The sequence below is a fragment of the Hippopotamus amphibius genome, chromosome 17 (genome assembly GCF_030028045.1).
Source record: "Hippopotamus amphibius kiboko isolate mHipAmp2 chromosome 17, mHipAmp2.hap2, whole genome shotgun sequence".
Taxonomy (NCBI): Eukaryota; Metazoa; Chordata; class Mammalia; order Artiodactyla; family Hippopotamidae; genus Hippopotamus; species Hippopotamus amphibius.
In genome coordinates, this window is record NC_080202.1 from 42,548,754 (window position 1) to 42,567,858 (window position 19,105).

Consider the following 19,105-nt stretch of genomic DNA (forward strand, 5'->3'; position numbering starts at 1 on the left):
TGGGAGCTTATAGTTATAGACCTCTTCAAAGTACTTACTGGACATCAAGCTGTTGAGAAAAACTTTGAGAACCTAGAGCACAAACTCTTTCTCTGGACATTTCCATTAACTTACGTTAATGGCTTTTGCACTATGAAGTCTACACATTGCTGAAAATGTCAACAAGATTACTGAAGGACCGGGGGGAGATAAGGGAAAAAGAAAAAAAGTGGGGAGAGGTTGCAGAGGGCAGGACTTGTGACAGTGGGATGAAAAAGAATTTAAAAAGAGTAAATTTGAAAACCATGAGGGAGAAACAAAGAAAGCCTAATGAGCAGAATGATTACAATTTCACCCCAAGTTGTATCAGATTTGCAGAGATCATGTTCCCCCAGCTATTTAAGATAGAGAGAAAGAGGTATCGTGCCACCTTTTTTGTCCTCTCAGAGACCCTCATCACTGAGCAAAGTTACCTATAATTCGGGCCAGCACAGTGGACATGTCCTCCCTCCTTTAGAAGGCTCTAAGGATTCCTGTATGATGTTGCCGGAACTTGTTATCCAAGAGCCGATACTAGACTTAAATTCCCTTTTGAAAAGCTGGAAACAAGCTCTGATTTTTAAGAAATGTTAAATAAGGTTGAAGTGTAACTGTTCACAGAGCGATTCCCTCCCAGAAGGACGAGAATTAGGATATGTTAACTTTAGAAGATTCCAGTAAGGCCAAGAAATGTCTCACTACTGGGCAAATCCACTTTTTCCCATCTTAATCAGATGCCATTTAGTGGCATTTTTGTCACTTCTTACTTTCCATTTTTCAAAGATAAGCTCTTTTATAGAAGACATTGTGTTAAGTTACCCTTTCATTTTCCAACATTTTTTGATTCACTAATGCAACATGTGTGTTTTGTTTCCTTATTTTCTTTGTTGCTTGAATTTACGCTAAATAGTGAAACTTGCCTCTAGATGTGGGACAACCAGCTTTGCTTGTAAGACCTTCTTTTAGCTCAAAGTGCTAAAATTTAGCTGAAATTATAGTGGATTTTGTATTGTGCTTATTAGGTATATTTTCTCAATAAGGTAGTATGTAATTCAAGTTTTGTCTTCGGCAATTAGCCAAATAACAGGTAAACGTTCTGAAAATAAAAGCACAAAAATGTGTCACTGCTTTCCTCTTTCTCGATACTTAATACAATTGAGATTCTGATTTAGTGAGCTTATTCTGTCTCTGTAATACTTCTATTTTAACGTCCCTTTACAAACTGATGAAATAGGGGAATTCCCTGGTGATCCAGTGGTTAGGGCTTTGCACTCTCACTGCCGAGGGCCCAAGTTCGATCCCCAGCCCAGAAACTAAGATCCCACAAGCCACATGGGTAGCCAAAAAAATAAATAAATAATAAAATAAAAATAAAGATTCCGCCCCCCAAAACTGATGAAATAAATCATTGTATATCTATTATATACAAAGCCTGCAATTAACTACAAGTCTTGAATTATTTCTAACTTGCACATATAATTTAAAGAGTCAATGAATTATTTTCAGTTTAATTGTAATAACGGATAAGTAGTGAGTAAGGGTCAACTTTATATGAATGGAAAATTACTGAACTTAAAACAGTGAAATATGGTATACACCACCTTTTTAATTTTGCCCAGGAGCCTAACTAAATAATGGAGAGTTTTCCAATATCTAAATGCTAAAAAGCAGCTAAAATAAATGGAGCTTCCTTTACATATCATTCTTCTGTGACTGAAAGTTTTAATATCTTAAAACAAAAAAGTCAATGTCACATTGTTAATATAGCTATATATGTGAAATGTAAAACCTTTTTCTTGTTTCACACTGATGAAGGGGAGAAATAGGATAAAATTCTAGAGAAAGTGATAAGTACCATTTTTTTTGCTCGTTTTCTCTTTGATGTTATATGTGTAGGTGTCATCTGTATGTTTTCTTGCAGTTGATGGGAAAGTTGATAGGAAAAATGTAATGGATGACGTGAAAGCTTTCACAGGTTAGTGATAAATTTACTAATAAACTGAGAGCCCCAGGGCTCGACAATAATTTTTATTTTTCTATCATGTTTTCCCAATATCCTACTGCTAGATCTAATGGAAAGTTTTATCTTGGGTTACACAAATTTAAATTTGGTAAAAAAAGGAAAAATAAAACAATACAAAATATACCTACAGGACTAAATGTAAGTTAGAAATCCTACATTCTGTAGAGCTTTCCTTCCTAATAAAATGTTTCCCTGCATGAAACTCGAGGCAGGCACAATAAATGGCACTGTGAATTTTTGAATAATTGAGGTAACATTGTCAACGATTACATTATTAACAAAATCATGTAACACTTTCTTATGAGATTATATTAGCTATCTAGGTGGATTAATTGAACAGCATAGAAATGAATTTTTTTTCTCAGAATTTAAAAAGAACTTTTGTCTATTAGTATTGAAGAAACAATTAAAGTTCTAATTTCCCCCAAGACTGTGTAGTAGATGCAGACTGCATTATGCTTTTGCTAGTCAACCTAAAATTTGGAATCATCACTAATATATATAACTATTTCTAACTTTCTAAAGGTGAAAAGATCGATATCAACAACCTGGCAAATGTGCTGAGTAATAAGGGAACTGAACTTCCAGACACAGAATATACAGAGCTGGTGAAAACACTGCCAGTTAGTGGTAAGCCTAAAAAATGCTGCTGCAACCTTCCTAACAACTAGAGCTTGTAAGCCTGGGAGGGAAAGTCTAAAGTTTTAGAATTTAATGCCTAAGGATTGTTGGAAAATTTAAACTCTGGGTTATTTTTAAAAGTGTGCCGCCCAAATTGAAGGATATTCTAAAAAATACATGGCTTGTATGCATCAAAAATGTGAAAATCATGACGGAAAAAGAATGAGGAATTTTCCCAGATTAAAGAATAAAGAGACATGACAAATTGATGCTTAATTGCTGAAGATGACATTAATGGAACAACTAGTAACATTTGAGTAAATTGTGTAGATTAGTTAGATGTGCTATATCAATGATAATCTTCTAATTTGGGTAATTGTACTGTGGCTATGTAAGAGAATGATGTATGTATGTGTGTATACATATATGTGTGTGTGTGTATATATGTATGTATGTATATGCATATATATTTAAGATAATGCACACTAACGTATTTAGTGGTTAAGGGCATCGTGCCTGCAAGTCACTCACAAACATTCAGAAAAAAAAAAATAATAACATGCACCTACAGAGAGGACGATAAAACAAGTATGGTAAAATGTTAACATTTGGAAAATCCAGGTGAAGACTATGTGAGAATTCTCTGTACTATTTTTGCCACTTTCTAAAATCATATCAAAAAGCTAAAATAAAAAGATTCTGTCAGTGTCATATAGATATAAGTTTGAGAATCACTGAAATCTCCAGTGAAAAGCTGCCGTGGTAAGGTAAGCAATGATTTTGGTCTTTCACTTGTCTTGTTTTTTAGATTCCATAATAAGTAAAAACACAGTATTTGTCTTTCTGTCTGACTTACTTCATGAAGCATAATACTCTCCAGGTTCATTTATGTTGTTGCAAATGGCAAAATTTTATTCTTTTTTATGGCTGAGTAATATTCCACTGTGTATACCACATCTTTATCCATTCACCTATTGAAGGACACAGGTTGATTCCATATCTTGCTTATTATAAGTAATAGAAATATGAACATTCTGGTGCATCTATCTTTTTGAATTAATGTTTTTATTTTCTTCAGATATGTATGCAGGAGTGGATTGCTGGATCATATGGTAGTTTTCTTTTTAATTTTTTAAGGAATCTCTGTACTATTTTCCATAGTGGATATACCAATTTACATTCCCATCAACAGTGTACCAGGGTTCCCTTTTCTCCACATCCTCACCAACATTTTTTATTTGTTGTTTTTTAATAATAGCCATTCTGACAGGTGTGAAGTGATAATTCATTGTGATCTTAATTTGCATTTCCCTGATGATTAGTGATGTTGAGTATTTCAGTGTGGCTGTTGGCCTATAATATATCTTCTTTGGATAAACATACCCAGTCAGGGACTTCCTAGATGGTGCAGTGGTTAAGAATCCATCTGCCAAGGGAGGCGACACAGGTTCAAGCCCTGCTGCAGGAAGATCCCACGTGTCACGGAGCAACTAAGCCCGTGTGCCACAACTACTGAGCCTGTGCTCTAGAGCCCATGAGCCACAGCTATTGAGCCCATGTGCCACAACTACTGAAGCCCACATGCCTAGAGCCCGTACTCCGCATCAGGAGAAGCCACTGCAATGAGAAACCCATGCACCGCAGCAAAGAGTAGCCGCTGCTAGCGGCAGCTAGAGAAAGTCCTTGTACAGCAACGAAGACCCAATGCAGCCAATAAATACATAACTAAAACATGTCTTTCCTCTAAAAAAGAAAACAAAACACCTAGTCAGGTCATTTGTCCGCTTTTTGATTTTTGATATTGAGTTGTATGAACTCTTTATGTTTTGGATATTAACCCCTTACCAGACATATCATTTGCAGATATCTTCTCCCATTCAATAGGTTGTCTTTTCATTTTGTCGATGGTTTCCTTCACTGTGCAAAAGTTTTTAAGTTTCATTAGGTCGAATGTGTTTATTTTTGCTTTTGTTCCCCTTGCTTGAGGAGACTGATCCAAAAAATATTGCTAAGACTTACACTCTGCTGGTGTTTTCTTCCAGGAGTTTTATGGTTTCCAGTCTTACATTTAGCCCTTTAATCCATTTTGAGTTTATTTTTGTAAATGGTGTGAGAAAATGTTCTACTTTAATTCTTTTACATGTATCTGTCCAGTTTTCTCAATACCACTTATTGAAGAGGCTGTCTTTCCCCCATTGTATATTTTTGCCTCCTTTGTTGGAGATGAATTAACCATATGTGTGTGGGCTTATTTCTAGCTCTCTATTCCATTCCATTGGTCTATATGTCTGTTTCTGTGGCGGTACCATACTATTTTGATTACTCTAGCTTTGTAGTATAGTCTGAAGTCAGGGAGTGTGATAGCTCCAGCTTTGTTCTTTTTCCTCAAGGTTGCTTTGGTTATTTGGGGTCTTTTGTGGTTCCATATGAATTTTAGGGTTATTTGCTCTAGTTCTGTGAAAAATAGCATGGGTATTTTGATAGGGATTTAATTAACTCTGTAGATTGCTTTGGGTACTGCATTCATTTTAGCAATATTAATTCTTCCAATCCATAAACAAGGGATATATTTCCATTTCTTTGTATCATCTTCAGTTTCCTTCTTCAATGTTTTATAGATTTCAGAGTCAGGGTCTTTCACCTCTCTGGTTAAGTTTATATCAAAGCACTTTGTTATCTTTTTTTTTTTTTTTTTTTTTTTTTTTTTTGGCACACAGGCTTAGTTGCTCCGTGGCATGTGGGATCTTCCTGGAGCCGGGATCGAACCCATGTCCTCTGCATTGGCAGCCGGATTCTTAACCACTGCGCCACCTAGGAAGCCCCACTTTGTTATCTTTATGTGATTATAAATTGGATTGTTTTCTTGCTTTCTCTTTTTGATAGTTCATTATGATTATATAGGAAAGCAACAGATTTCTGTATCTTAATCTTTATCTTGCAACTTTATTCAATTCATTTATTAGTTTTAATAGTTTTTTGATAGAGACTTTAGGGTTTTCTATATAAAGTATTATGTCATCTGCAAATAGTAACAGTTTTACTTCTTCATTCCTAATTTGGATGGTTTCTATTTCTTTTTCTTCTCTGATTGCTGTAGCTAGGGCTTCCAACAGTATGTCAAATAGAAGTGGTGAGAGTGGGCATTCTTATTTTGTTCCTGAATTTAGAGGAAAAGCTTTCAGCTTTTCACCATTGAGTATGATGTTAGCTGTGGGCTGTACTTGGCCCTTATTATAGTTGAGATATGTTCCCTATATACCAACTTCCTGATGAATGGGTATTGAATTTTGTCAAATGCTTTTTCTGCATCTATTTTTTTTAAGCTCTTTATTGGAGTATAGCTGCTTTCCCTGTTGTGCCAGTTTCTGCTGTACAACAAAGTGAATCAGCTGTATTTATATATATATCCCCATATCCCCTCCCTCCCATGTCTCCTTCCCACCCTCCCTATCCCACTCCTCTAAGTCATCACCAGTCATCGAGTTGATGTCCCTGTGTTATGCAGCAGCTTCCCACTAACTATCTAATTTACATTTGGTAGTATATTATGTCAATGCTACTCTCTCACTTAGTCCCAGCTTCCCCTTCACCCCCTACCCCATGTCCTCAAGTCCATTCTCTACATCTGCATCTTTATTCTTGCCCTGTCACTTGGTTCATCAGTACCATTTTTTTTTTAGATTCCATATATATGAATTAGCATACAGTATTTGTTTTTCTCTAAGTTACTTCACTCTGTATGACAGACTCTAGAGCCATCCACCTGCTGCATCTGTTGAGAGTACCATGTGGTTTTTATCCTTCATTTTGTTAATATGGTGTATCATATTGATTGATTTGCAGATATTGAACCATCCTTGCATCCCTAGGATAAATCCCACTTCATTGTGTTGTATGATCGGTTTTATATATTGTTGAATTTGGGTTGCTAATATTTTGTTGAGGATTTTTACATCTATATTCACCAGAGATATTGACCTACAATTTTCTTTCTTTCTTTCTTTTTCTTTTTCTTTCTTTTTTTTTTTTTTTTTTTTTTTTTTTTTTTTTTTGCAGTGTCTTTGTCTGGTTTTGGTATCGGTAACTGTGGCCTTGTGAAATGAGTTTGACAGTGTTTGCTCCTCTTCAATTTTGGGGGATAGTTTGGGAAGGAAAGGGATTAACTCTTCATTATATGTTTGGTAGAATTTCCTTGTGAAGCCATCTGGTCCTGGACTTTTGTTTCTTGTGAGTTTTTTGATTATTGATGCAATTTCACTACTAGTGATCAGTCTGTTCAGATTATTTCTTTCTGAATCAGTATTGGAAGAGTGTATGTTTCTAGGAATTTTTCTATTTCTTCTAGGTTGTCCAATTTTCTGGCATATAACTGTTTGTAGTGTTCTTTTATGATTGTATCTATGTGACATCAATTGTAATTTCTCCTCTTTCGTTTCTTATTTTGTTAGTTTGGGTCCTCTCTCTTTCTTAATGAGCCTGGATACATGCTTATCAATTTTGCTTATCTTTTCCAAAAACCCCAGCTCCTGTTTTCTATTGCTTCTTTGTCTCTGTTTTATTTATTTCTGCTCTGATTTTTATTATTTCCTTTCTTCTGCTGACTTTAAGGTTTGTTCTTCTTTTTCTGATTCCTTTAGATGATGGGTTAGATCGTTTATTTGAGATGTTTCTTTTTTCTTGAGGTAAGCCTGTATCACTCTAAACTTCCCTCTTAGAACTGCTTTGTACTGTGTCCCATAGATTTTGGAAAGTTGTGTTTCTGTTTTCACTTGTCTCAGGTATTTTACGATTTTGTCTCTTTTTTTTTTAAGCTCTATCTTGGAGTATAATTGCTTTATACTGTTGTGCCAGTTTCTGCTGTCCAACAAAGTGAATCAGCTGTATTTATACATATATCCCCATATCCCCTCCCTCCTGCCACTCCTTCGCACCGTCCCTATCTCACCCCTCTAAGTCATCACCCATTATCGAGTTGATCTCCCTGTGTAATGCAGCAGCTTCCCACTAGCTATCTACTTTACATATGGTAGTGTATATATGTCAGTGCTACTCTCTCACTTCATGTCCCAGCTTCCCCTTCGCCCCACCCTCTCCATGTCCTCAAGTCCGTTCTCTGCATCTGCATCTTTATTCTTGCCCTGCCACTGGGTTCATAAGTACTATTTTTTAGATTCCATACATATGCATTAGCATACAGTATTTGTTTTTCTCTTTCTGGCTTACTTTGCTCTGTATAACAGACTCTAGGTCCATCCACCTCACTCCAAATAACTCAATTTCATTACCTTTTATGGCTGAGTAATATTCCATTGTATATATATGCCACATTTTCTTTATCTATTCATCTGTTGATGGGCATTTAGGTTGCTTCTATGTCCTGGCTATTGTAAATATATGATTTTCCCTTTGATTTCTTTGTTGACCCATTGGTATTTTTAGTAACATGTTGTTTAGTCTCCATGTGTCTATATTTCTTTCCATTTTTCTTCTGTAATTGATTCTGGTTTTATACCATTGTAGCAGAAAGGTGCTTGCTATAATTTCTATCCTCTTAAATTTGTTCTAACATGTTTTGTGGCCTGTCCTAGAGAACGTTCCATGTACACTTGAAAAAAATGTATATTCTGCTGCTTTTGGATGAATGTCCTGCACACATCTATTAAATCTAACTGGTCTAATGTGTCATTTAAGGCTACTGTTTTCTCATTGCTTTTCTGTCTGGGTAATCTGTTCATCAGTGCAAATGGATTGTTAAAGTCCCCTGCTTTTATTGTATTATTGTCAATTTCTCTCTTTATGTCTGTTAATATTTCCTTTATATATTTAGGTGCTCCTATGCTAGGTTCACATATGTTTATGAATGTTATATCCTCTTTTTGTATTGATCCCTTTATCATTATATAACCCCTTTCTTTGTCTTTTGTTATAGATTTTGGTTCAAAGTCTACATTGTCTGATATGAGTGTTCTACTCTTCTTTCTTTCTGTTTCCATTTGCATAGAATACTTTTTTCCCACCATCCCCCCTTTCAGTCTTTTTGCATCTTTAGCTCTGAAGTGAGTCTCTTTTAGGCAGCATATAGATGGGATTTTTTTTAATCCAATCAGCCAACCTATGCCTTTTGATTGGAACATTTAGTCCATTGATATTTAAGTGATTATTTATAGGTATGTACTTATTGTTATTTTGTTACTTGTTTTCTGGTTGTTTTTAAAGTTCCTCTCTCTTCTTTTCTTCTTCTTTTAATCTTTTCCTCTCTGATTTTATGATTTCCATTAGCATTGTGATTGTGTTCCCTTTTCTCTAGCTTTTGTATATCTATCATAGGTTTTGGATTTGTGGTTACCATGAAGTTCATATATGTTGACCTATATCTACTTGTTTTAAACTGATAGTCATTTAAGTTCAAACACATTCTAAAAAATCTACATTTTTTTACTTCCCCTGCCACATGTATTTTTGATGTCATATTTTACATCTTCTTGCCTTTCCCTTATCTGCTTATTGTAATTATAGTTGATTTTACAATTTTTGTCTTTTAACCTTCATACTAGCTTATTTAAGTGGTTCATCTACAGCCTTTATGATGTATTTGCATTTACCACTGGATTTTTCCCTTCATATAGTTTCTCATTTCTTGTTATAACCTTTTCCTTTTCACTTATGGAAGACCTTTTAACATTTCCTGTAAGGTCAGTTTAGTACTGATGAACTCTTTTGGTTCTTGCTTGTCTGAGAAACTCTTTGTCTCCCCTTCAATTCTGAATGATAGCCATGCTGGGTAGAATTTCCTAGTTTTCAGCCATAATTTAATCAAATACATTTTCTCCCCCTTCTCTCTCTTCTTCTGGGACCCCAGTAGCTTGAATGGTAATACACTTGATATTGTTTCAGATGTCCCTTAAACTATGCTCATTTTTTTAAATTTGTTTTTCTTTTTGCTGTTCTGATTGGGTGAGTTGCATTATTCTATCTTCCAGATAACTTGTGTGTTCTTCTGTATCACCTAATCAGTTGTTAATTCCCACTAGTGTACTTTTCATTTCAGTTATTATATTCTTCAGCTCTGACTTGTTCTTTTCATATTTTCTAGTTCTTTGTTAAAATTTTCACTATGTTCATCTCTTCTTTTCCCAAGTTCAGTTAGCATTCTTATTACTTTGAATTTTTTATCGTATAAATTATTTATTCTGGTTCATTAGTGTTTTTCAGGGTTTTTCCCCTTGTTCTTCATTTGAAACATATTCTTGTGTCTTCTCATTTGATTTAACTCTCTGGGTCTCTATGAAATTAGGTAAAACAGTTACCTATCGCAGTCTTAAAAGAGCATCCATGTGTGGAGAGTGTCCCTATGCAGTCTACATGTGCCTAGTGGCTTTGGTGGAAGAGCTGAATCTGAAGTGAGCAAGGACTGCATCTTCTCTGGGGTGTGCTGGCAGCCACCACCTTGTAAGAGGTAGGGTTGGAGTTATAGGGACTAGAGCCAGAGCCAGATGCGAGGCAGGGCTTCTCCTGCGCTCAGTGGCATTTACTATCCTATAGGATGTGGGAGCTGAGTCTGAGGGGCTGGAGCAGGAGCCCTGAGGTACATGGGTTTCTCGCAGGTGTGATTGCAGTCTCTGCAGTGGGGACATTGCTGGGGCCTGAGGGTTTGGGCCTGCACTTCTGTGCTGGTTTCATTTTTTCCCCGGTGTGCATGTGTTGGTTAGAGGCTGAGTCGGGACTGGAGGGGTTGGAGCCACACTAATAAGCTGATTTCACTCCCTTTCATATGTATGCATGGACACTCACGCTGGCAATGGCTGCCTCTGCCCTGATCAGAGGCAAGGCCAGGGTCAGGACTAGCTATGTTCCCTGTAAGTTTGTGAACTCTTGCTGGCAATGACAGTCTCTGCTGTAGTGGGGAGCAGCACTGGAGCAAGAGGTGTTGGAGTAGGAGCCCAGTGCAGGCTGAGGGCATGCTGGGTGTAGTCTTGGCAAGCCAGCCAGGGCATCAGGCAGTTTGCAATCTGCTGCCTCTGCACAGGGACTGGGAGTAAGCAAGTCTGTGTGCATATTTTTCAATAGTAGAGTCTCAGTTTCTTACAGCTGTTTGTTAAGTCCCACTGGTTTTCAAACCAGCTAAGGGGACTCATCTTCCCCGTGTCAGACCCAGGCACTGGGGTGCCTAATATGTGGCTTGAACCCCTTGCTCCCGGAGCCTGTGATATCCCCCTCCTCTTCTGGGTCCCATGTTAGGGGTGCAAATCCTGACAAGATCACTTCTCCTCCCCCCCCCCGACTCTGTGTGTATCTTTCTTTCCAGCCTTGGTTGTAGAAGAGTCATCCTGCTAATCTTTGGGTTGATTTCAGTGAGAGTTTTATATCTGTAGCTGTCGTTTTGATGTGTTCGTGAGAGGAGGTGAGCTCGTCGTCCTCCTACTCTGCCATCTTGATCCCACCCACCCAAGCAATAATTTGACTATAGTAAAGATGTACTCTCCAGTGAAGATCAAAGTATCATGAATCACCAATCCTTGTGTATCAAATTACGTTAACATTATAATTGAATTGCTTCTGTTTTCTAATTTTTTCTAGCCAATTTTGGTATTTTATATTTTCCTCTAATATCAACCAATTCAAACACAGAATATGGCAAAATATTCTCATATAATTTTTAAAAAATTTCCCAGGTATAGATAGTTATTTCCCTATTCTCATTCCTGATTTGCTGTATTTATACCTTATCTTTTTCTCAGTTATACTTCCTAGCAGTTGAACTGTGTTATTGTTTATTTCCTACCCCACAAACAATTCAGTTCTTAGACTTATTCGTTGTTTACTGTTTGTTTAATGTATTAATTTCTGCTTTATTTTTTTGTCAGTTCCTTTTTCTGTCTTTAGGACTTTTTTGTTCTTTATTGTTCTTAAGTTGAGTGGTTGACTCTGTTTTCATTCTTTGTTGCTTCAGCCTTATTTCATGGGTTCAGATATATAGTTCTCATTACCATCATTATTAATTAGCTTACAAATTTCATCTTTGTTTGTTCTCTTTGACCCAAATGTTGCTTCCAGAAGAATTTTAATATTTTTAGATGGTTGGATTTTTTGGCTCCTAGTATTTTAACTTCATTTTAACATAATTTCAAATTTATAGAAATGTTTTAAGAATAATACAGAGACCTCCCTCCTACCCTTTACCCAGATTCACAATTTGTTTACAGTTTGCCCATTTGCTTTATCATTTATTCATACTTTCTCTCTCTCTCTCTCTCTATCTCAACCTGTCTCTCTCTCTCTCTCTCTTTGCTACTTCAAGGTAAAACAGAAAAGAAATTCTAGCACAAATTATGATTCTTTTTGATTATAGGAAATAAATTCTATTCTTATGAATTCCTTATTAAAATTTCCCTGTATCATAATCCAACCCCCTTTTTTTAAACAGGTGATGGAAAGGTGCATAAAAATAGGATACTAAAGGGTGTGAAGTCTTTCAAAAGTAAGTAAGAATTGTAATGTATTAATATTTTTGTCTGAAATCATCAGTCTTTGCATAAGATTTTGAGTCTTGTCTCCCTCTTTATATTTTTATTTCTTATTTTTGCTTCTTTCAGTATATTTTCAGTTTACACAGAAACGGGGTGTATACTTTTATCTTCATAAGAAATATCATACTTGGAATTTTTCTAGTATTGCTCCCAAGTAAATAATTGGTATGGAATTGGCAGAGAAAAATTGAAGTAGAGGGTTAGCTTCACTTCACCACATTTAGAAAAGTTGTTCAGCAACAAACACAGCCAATTTTGGAAACTATGCAAAAAAAAAATACTTTTTACTGTGAATTAGCACTACTGGGAGTAACAGATGAGGTGTCTCCAGGTCCAGTTACCAATAACCTTCCTGAGAACGTCTCTATGTAGACTTGTCACCAATATAGGTTTTAAGGGACTGTGTTCCACTTCCACTGTACCTGTTGACTTTCTCTGTGCTCTTGGAAAAGCCAAATGGGAATTATAGTCTTCTTATCAGGAAGGGCAATAACAATACAAAGATGCAAATTTTTTGTTGTTGTCTCTTTTATTATAATATTTATACATACTCATGAAAGACATTTGAAGACATAAATGTGTGTTTCATGTTTTAGATCATTTAGTTGCTTTCCTGTTCCTTTTCTGTCTTTCTTAAGGAGGAAAAGTTGACAGCAGCAACCTGAAACCACTTCTAGAAAAAATGGACATCAAACTCACTGAAAAAGAATTTGAAGAGCTAAAAGAAAATCTGTTGATGGTTTGCATAGTAGATACCCTTGTCAGTCCCCAAAGGAAGTTTTGTCCAAGTCTTACAGCTGAGAATTTCTAAAACTGGATTTCGTTAGTGATAAGATAAAAGTTTAAAATATGAAGGTACGGTAAAATTAGAAAAAAAGCTACAGATGCCAACTATTGCTGCTGTCATTCAACATTGTCTTAAGGGGTGTAGCTACTTTAGTGAGGAAATGGGATGAAATAATATTGGGAAAGGGAAACTTTAGTTTCAGATGATATGATTGTGTATCTAGGAAACACAAGCACACAAACTAAAAGAAATCTGTGAGAATTATTGAGCCTTCGATAAGCCATTTTGGTTCAGGTGGCTTAATACAAGATAAATATGCAAATCTCAGTGGCTTTCCCTAAGCTAGCAATGACCAAATAGAAATAAAATAGGAAAAGTATTTGATTTGTAACATCAACAAAACCCATGAATTATCTGGGAATACATTTTACAAGAAATAGGATCTGTATAAAGAAAACTGTAAAATCTTATTAAGGAACGTAAAATAAAACATTAGTATTGTTGAATGGTAAACTAACATACAGGATCAGATTGTTAAATCAGACTGACATGAATCGGAGATCTTATCCAGCATCAAGCTTCGCTAAATAATGTCAAGGATAAAAGCCATTAGCAAATAAATAGAGGTCTGAGATGTCAAGAGCGCCATAGTTTCTTCCTTCCCATGTTGAACATGCCACTCTGGTCCAGAATAGATGAAGTCTCTATCAGTCACCTCACACAGCAGGAGCATTTAAATTATGAAACATTCCAGAAAGTTGTATAGCCTTTGTGACATTATCCAGGGAGCCATGCCTCATAGATCATGGGTTCTATTTGCTACCAATAATCCCTAGCCACAGACATACTGCTAAGGGCATTTCAAACATAAAGACTCTTCCTCGTAGCATATATCATTAGTCTATTTACCTGGAGGACCAATTGACAAGGATATTAAACTGGGTCACCTTCCTTCTTTTCTTTTCACTGAGGGCAACTCCTCAGTGAAGGGAGTTAATGGATTATAGACCACTTGCTTTAACTCTTTCCTCTCAGATGGAAAAATTTCTCTAGATTTACTGAAATAAAGATATCAATTATCCTAAAATAATATGAGTATATACACATATATCGTTTGTGTGTATGTGTATTTTTATATATATATATACGTATATATTTTGTATAAACTATAAAATTTTCAGAATCCCAATGGGATTTTTAAATCAAAGAATAGTTGATTCACAACAGTATATTAGTTTCAGGTGTACAACCTAGTGATTCAACATTTTTATAGATTATACTCTATTTAAATTTATTATAAAATACTGGCTATAATCCCTGTGCTGTGCATTACATCCTTGTATCTTATTGATTTTATACCTAGTAGTATGTATCTCTTAATCCCCTTCCCCTCTCTTGTCCCTCCCTCCACCCCTCCCCACTGGTAACAACTGGTTTGTTCTCTGTATCTGTGCATCTGTTTCTCTTTTGTTGTATTTATTTGTTTAATTTTTTAGATTCTTCATGTAAGTAAAAACATACAGTATTTGTCTTTCTCTCTGTGACTTACTTCACTAAGCATAGTACTGTCCCAGTCCATCCGTATTGCTGCAAGTAGAAAAATTTCATTCTTGTTTTTAATGGCTGAGCAATATTCCTTTGTATTTGTGATATGTGTGTGTATATATGTATATACACATACACACCATATGTTCTGTTTTTTAAAACTACTGACTTTTATTCAGGGATCCCCAGCTTTTCCATTAGTGTCTTTCATCTGCCCAGGATCCCACATTGCATGTAGTCATCGTGTCTTCATCTCCTTCAATCTACAATTTCTTAATCTTTGTTTTTTATGACTTTGACACTTCTGAAGAGTACTGGTCATATATTTTGTAGAAAAATCCCTCATTTTGAAGTTGATGTTTTCTCATAATTAGACCAGGGAATATCAGTTTGAGGAAATAATACCACAAAGATGACGTGTTCTTCTTATAGCATAATATTAAGGTGCATGATATCAAAATGACTTATCACTGCACACCACATCTTCTTTATCCGTTCATCTGTTGATGGACACTTAGATTGCTTCCATATTTGGCTATTGTAAATAATGCTGCTATGAACATTGAGGTGCATATACCTTTTCTAATTAGTGTTTTTGTTTTCTTTAGATATATACCTAGGAGTGGAATTGCTGGATCTCATAATAGCTCATGTTGTTAAAATGTCCATACTACTCAAAGTAATCTACAAATTTAATGCAATCTTTATCAAAATACCCATGACATTTTTCACAGAACTAGAGCAAATAATCCTAAAATTCGTATGGAACCACAAAAGACCCCAAATAGCCAAAGCAATCTTAAGGAAAAAGAACAGAGCTGGAGCTACCACACTCCCTGACTTCAGACTATTCTACAAAGCTAGAGTAATCAAAACAGTATGGTACTGCCACAAAAACAGACATATAAATCAATAGAACAGAATAGGGAGCCAGAAATAAACCCACACACATATGGTTAATTAATTGCCAACAAAGGGGGCAAAAATATACAATGGGGGAAAGAGAGCCTCTCCAATAAATGGTGTTGGGAAAACTGGATAGGTACATGTTAAAGGATTAAATTAGAACATTTTCTCATATCATATACAAAAATAAACTCAAAATGAATTAAGACCTAAATGTAAGACTGAAAAACCATAAAAGTCCTGGAAGAAAACATAGGTAGTACACTCTTTGACCGAAGTCTTAGCAATATTTTTTGGATCAGTTTCCTCAGGCAAGGGAAACAAAAGCAAAAATAATCAAATGGGACCTAATCAAAGTTAAAAGCTTTTACACAGCAATGGAAAACATTAACAAAATGAAAAGGCAGTCTACTGAATGAGAGAAGGTATTTGCAAATGATATGTCCGATAAGGGGTTAATATCCAAAATATGTAAAGAGTGCATACAACTCAATATAAAAAAACTCAATTAAAAATGGGTAAAAGACCTGAATAGAAATTTTTCCAAAGAAGACATGCAGATGGCCAAAAGGCACATGAAAAGCTGCTCAGCCTTGCTAAGCGTCAGTGAAATGCAAATCAAGACCACAGTGAGATATCACCTCACACCTATCAGAATGGCTATCATCAAAAAGACAACAAGTATTGGCGAGGGTATGGAGACAAGAGAGCCCTAGTACACTGCTGGTGGGAATGTAAATTGGTATAGCCACTATGGAAAACAATATGGAGGTTCCTCAGAAAACTAAAAAATAGAACTACCATATGATCCAATAGGGTTTTGTTAAAAAAACTTGTAAAATGATTTTAAAGAATAAATGGAAGAATAAGTGCCTAACTATATCCAAGAAACCATGAAAAAGAAAACTACAATGAGATTTGCCTTACCATATATTAGCAGTTACTATAAAACTACTATAACCAAAAATTTCATTGGCAAGTGATAAACAAGTAGACTCGATAAAATAGTTTTAAAATAGATCCAGTATATGGATAACTTGGTATATATTAAAGAAAGATTTTTAAATCATACTAGATATCTTAAAAAATTATATAAGCAGAAAAAAAACCACTTTGTATGAATTGAAAGTCTAAATGTACAATATAAATAAATAAAAATATTGGAAAAATTAGGGAAATATTTTAAAATATTGGGTTGAGGAAGACTTTATTAAACAAGACAGGTTACCCAGAAGCAGGAAAAGGAAAAAATAGATGTATTTGCTGAAGTAAAAGTTTAATATGTGGTGTGGAAAAAGGCACCAAGAAAGGTGCCTTTTGATTAGGATTTGACCAAGAAAGCAGAGTAATACAGGATCAGGGGTACAGTATAGGGAACAAAGTTTACAGAGTTGTGGAAGCTGGTAAGTTCCATGAAGATTATTGCTCTGTGTCTTATATCAAGGAGACACAAACTCTCTTTGTTTAATTTACCATGAGATACTATCAAAAGTTGATGTACCAGACTTAAATTGAAGCACTACAGAGTGACTCAGGGGAGACCCAGCTGATTGAACTATTGCATTCCCAACTATTACATTCTGCAAGGAAAACAAAGTCTCCTCACCTTTCCTTATTTTCCATAGTTTCTGTCTTCCCTTTGAGTGCCTCTTCATCCAAATTTCTGAATCAAAGATAGTCATGAAATGATGGGGAAAAAATTACAGAAACAGGTCATGTTTCCCTGACCCACAGCTTGCCCCACATTGAGTCTTATTCACCCTAACCCCTTCCTTGTGGTAAGGGTCTTCCAAAGCCAATACTGCTTCAAAAGTTATCCTCCTTATGGGTCAACTTTCATCTCTTTCAAAAAACATTTAGGAGTCAAGGAAGGGAGGGAATACGGGGATATGTGTATTAAAACAGATGATTGAACTTGGTGTATCCCCAAAAAAATTTAAAAAAAAAACAAAAAACATTTAGGTTATTGTTAAGGCTGGGGATGTCAGTATTTGGAAATCTATTGATAAATACAAGCCCAGTGCTATTTAAACACTTCAAGTGAGGAGGAAAAGAGTGAATTTTCCAGTATTTTAGAGAAAACTGTCATATTATTGGTATCAAAACTCAACAGAGAGGACTTCCCTGGGGGCACAATGGTTAAGAATCTGCCTGCCAATGCAGGGGACATGATTTCGATCCCTGGGCCAGGAAGATTCCCACATGCCATGGAGCAACTAACCCTGTGCGTCACAACTGAGCCTGTGCACTAGAGCCCGTGAGCCACAGCTACTACACCCGTATGCCACAAGTACTGAAGCCCGTGTGCCTGGAGCCCGTGCTCCACAAGAGAAGCCACCACAATGAGAAGCCCACACACCACAAGGAAGAGTAGCCCCCCTCGCCACAACTGGAGAAAGCCTATGCACAGCAACGAAGACCCAATGCAGCCAATTAATTAATTAATTAATTTTAAAAGACTCAACAAAGAGATCTTAAATTTATACCTTTGGATACCCATCAGTTAAGGTAGAAAGGTCGATTTAAAAAAATAGCTTGGAAATCAAGAATATTAATAAAAAATATTCAGTGTAAGGCATGAGAGAGCAAGTTGAGCAAATCTTCAAGAAAGTAGAATTTTTTGAAAAATATTGAAATATAGTTGATTTACAATGTGTTCATTTCTGCTGTATAGCAAAGTGATTCAGTTATACATACATATGCATTCTTTTCATATTCTTTTCTGTTATGGCTTATCACAGGATACTAAATATAGTTCCCTGTGCTTTACAGTAGGACCTTGTTGCTTATCCATTCTATACATAATAGTATGCATCTGCTAATCCCAAATTCCCAGTCCATCCCTCCCCTCCCCTACTCCCCCTTGACAACCACAAGTCTGTTTTCTATGTCTGTAAGTCTGTTTCTTTTTCGTAGATAAATTCATTTGTGTCATAGTTTAGATTCCACATATAAGTGATATCATATGATATTTGTCTTTCTCTTAGAAAGTAGAATTTATTTTTAAAGGAATGAAGCAATAAAAATAAAGTATTAAGTGAAGGTAGTCTAGTATTAGATGGAGAAAATTTCCACATACTAAAATTTCCAGCTATGGAAAAGGCAGAGCAAATTATCAAACAAAAATAAATGGAACAATGTTTCTGAAAAAATGAAGAACAGGAGTATCCAGATAGAATAACCTATTTTGTGACCAGCAGAAATGAATAAAGACTTAGACAAAGCTATACTATTGCAGAATTTCAGAATACCAAGAAAAAGAAAAAGAAATAGTAAATCCTAAAAAATAAATGTAATGGACCAAAGAATTAAAGGAATAAGTATATTGTAGAGCTATAAAAGCAATGTATAAAAATTTTTAAAATAAATTTATTTATTTATTTATTTTATTGGCCGTGTTGGGTCTTTTTGGCTGTGCACGGGCTTTCTTTTTAGTTGCGGTGAGTGGGGGCTACTCTTCATTGTGGTGCGTGAGCTCCTCATTGCCATGGCTTCTCTTGTTGCAGAGCACGGGCTCTAGGCACGTGGGCTTCAGTAGTTGCAGCACATGGGCTCAGTAGTTGTGGCTCCTGGGCTCTAAAGCACAGGCTCAGTAGTTGTGGCGCATGGGCTTAGTTGCTCCACAGCATGTGGGATATTCCTGGAGCAGGGATCGAACCCATGTCCCCTGCATTGGCA

At 35.8% G+C, this 19,105-nt stretch overlaps 1 protein-coding gene across 4 annotated transcripts in view; it reads left to right on the forward strand.

Annotated features, from left to right (window-relative positions):
- LOC130839717 (calmodulin-2-like) overlaps positions 1-14,116 on the forward strand; it is a 32,211-nt gene extending 18,095 nt beyond the window's left edge. The window contains exons 7-10 of one of the 4 annotated variants that reach the window (XM_057714020.1): positions 1,940-1,993; positions 2,567-2,671; positions 12,087-12,140; positions 12,828-14,116. In XM_057714020.1, coding sequence (XP_057570003.1) covers positions 1,940-1,993; positions 2,567-2,671; positions 12,087-12,140; positions 12,828-13,000 — 386 coding nt within the window. In that variant the 3' untranslated portion in view covers positions 13,001-14,116. The remainder of the gene's footprint in view (positions 1-1,939; positions 1,994-2,566; positions 2,672-12,086; positions 12,141-12,827) is intronic. The other 3 variants (XM_057714023.1, XM_057714022.1, XR_009049878.1) reach the window with 3 other exon arrangements.
- Positions 14,117-19,105: the final 4,989 nt, after the last annotated feature.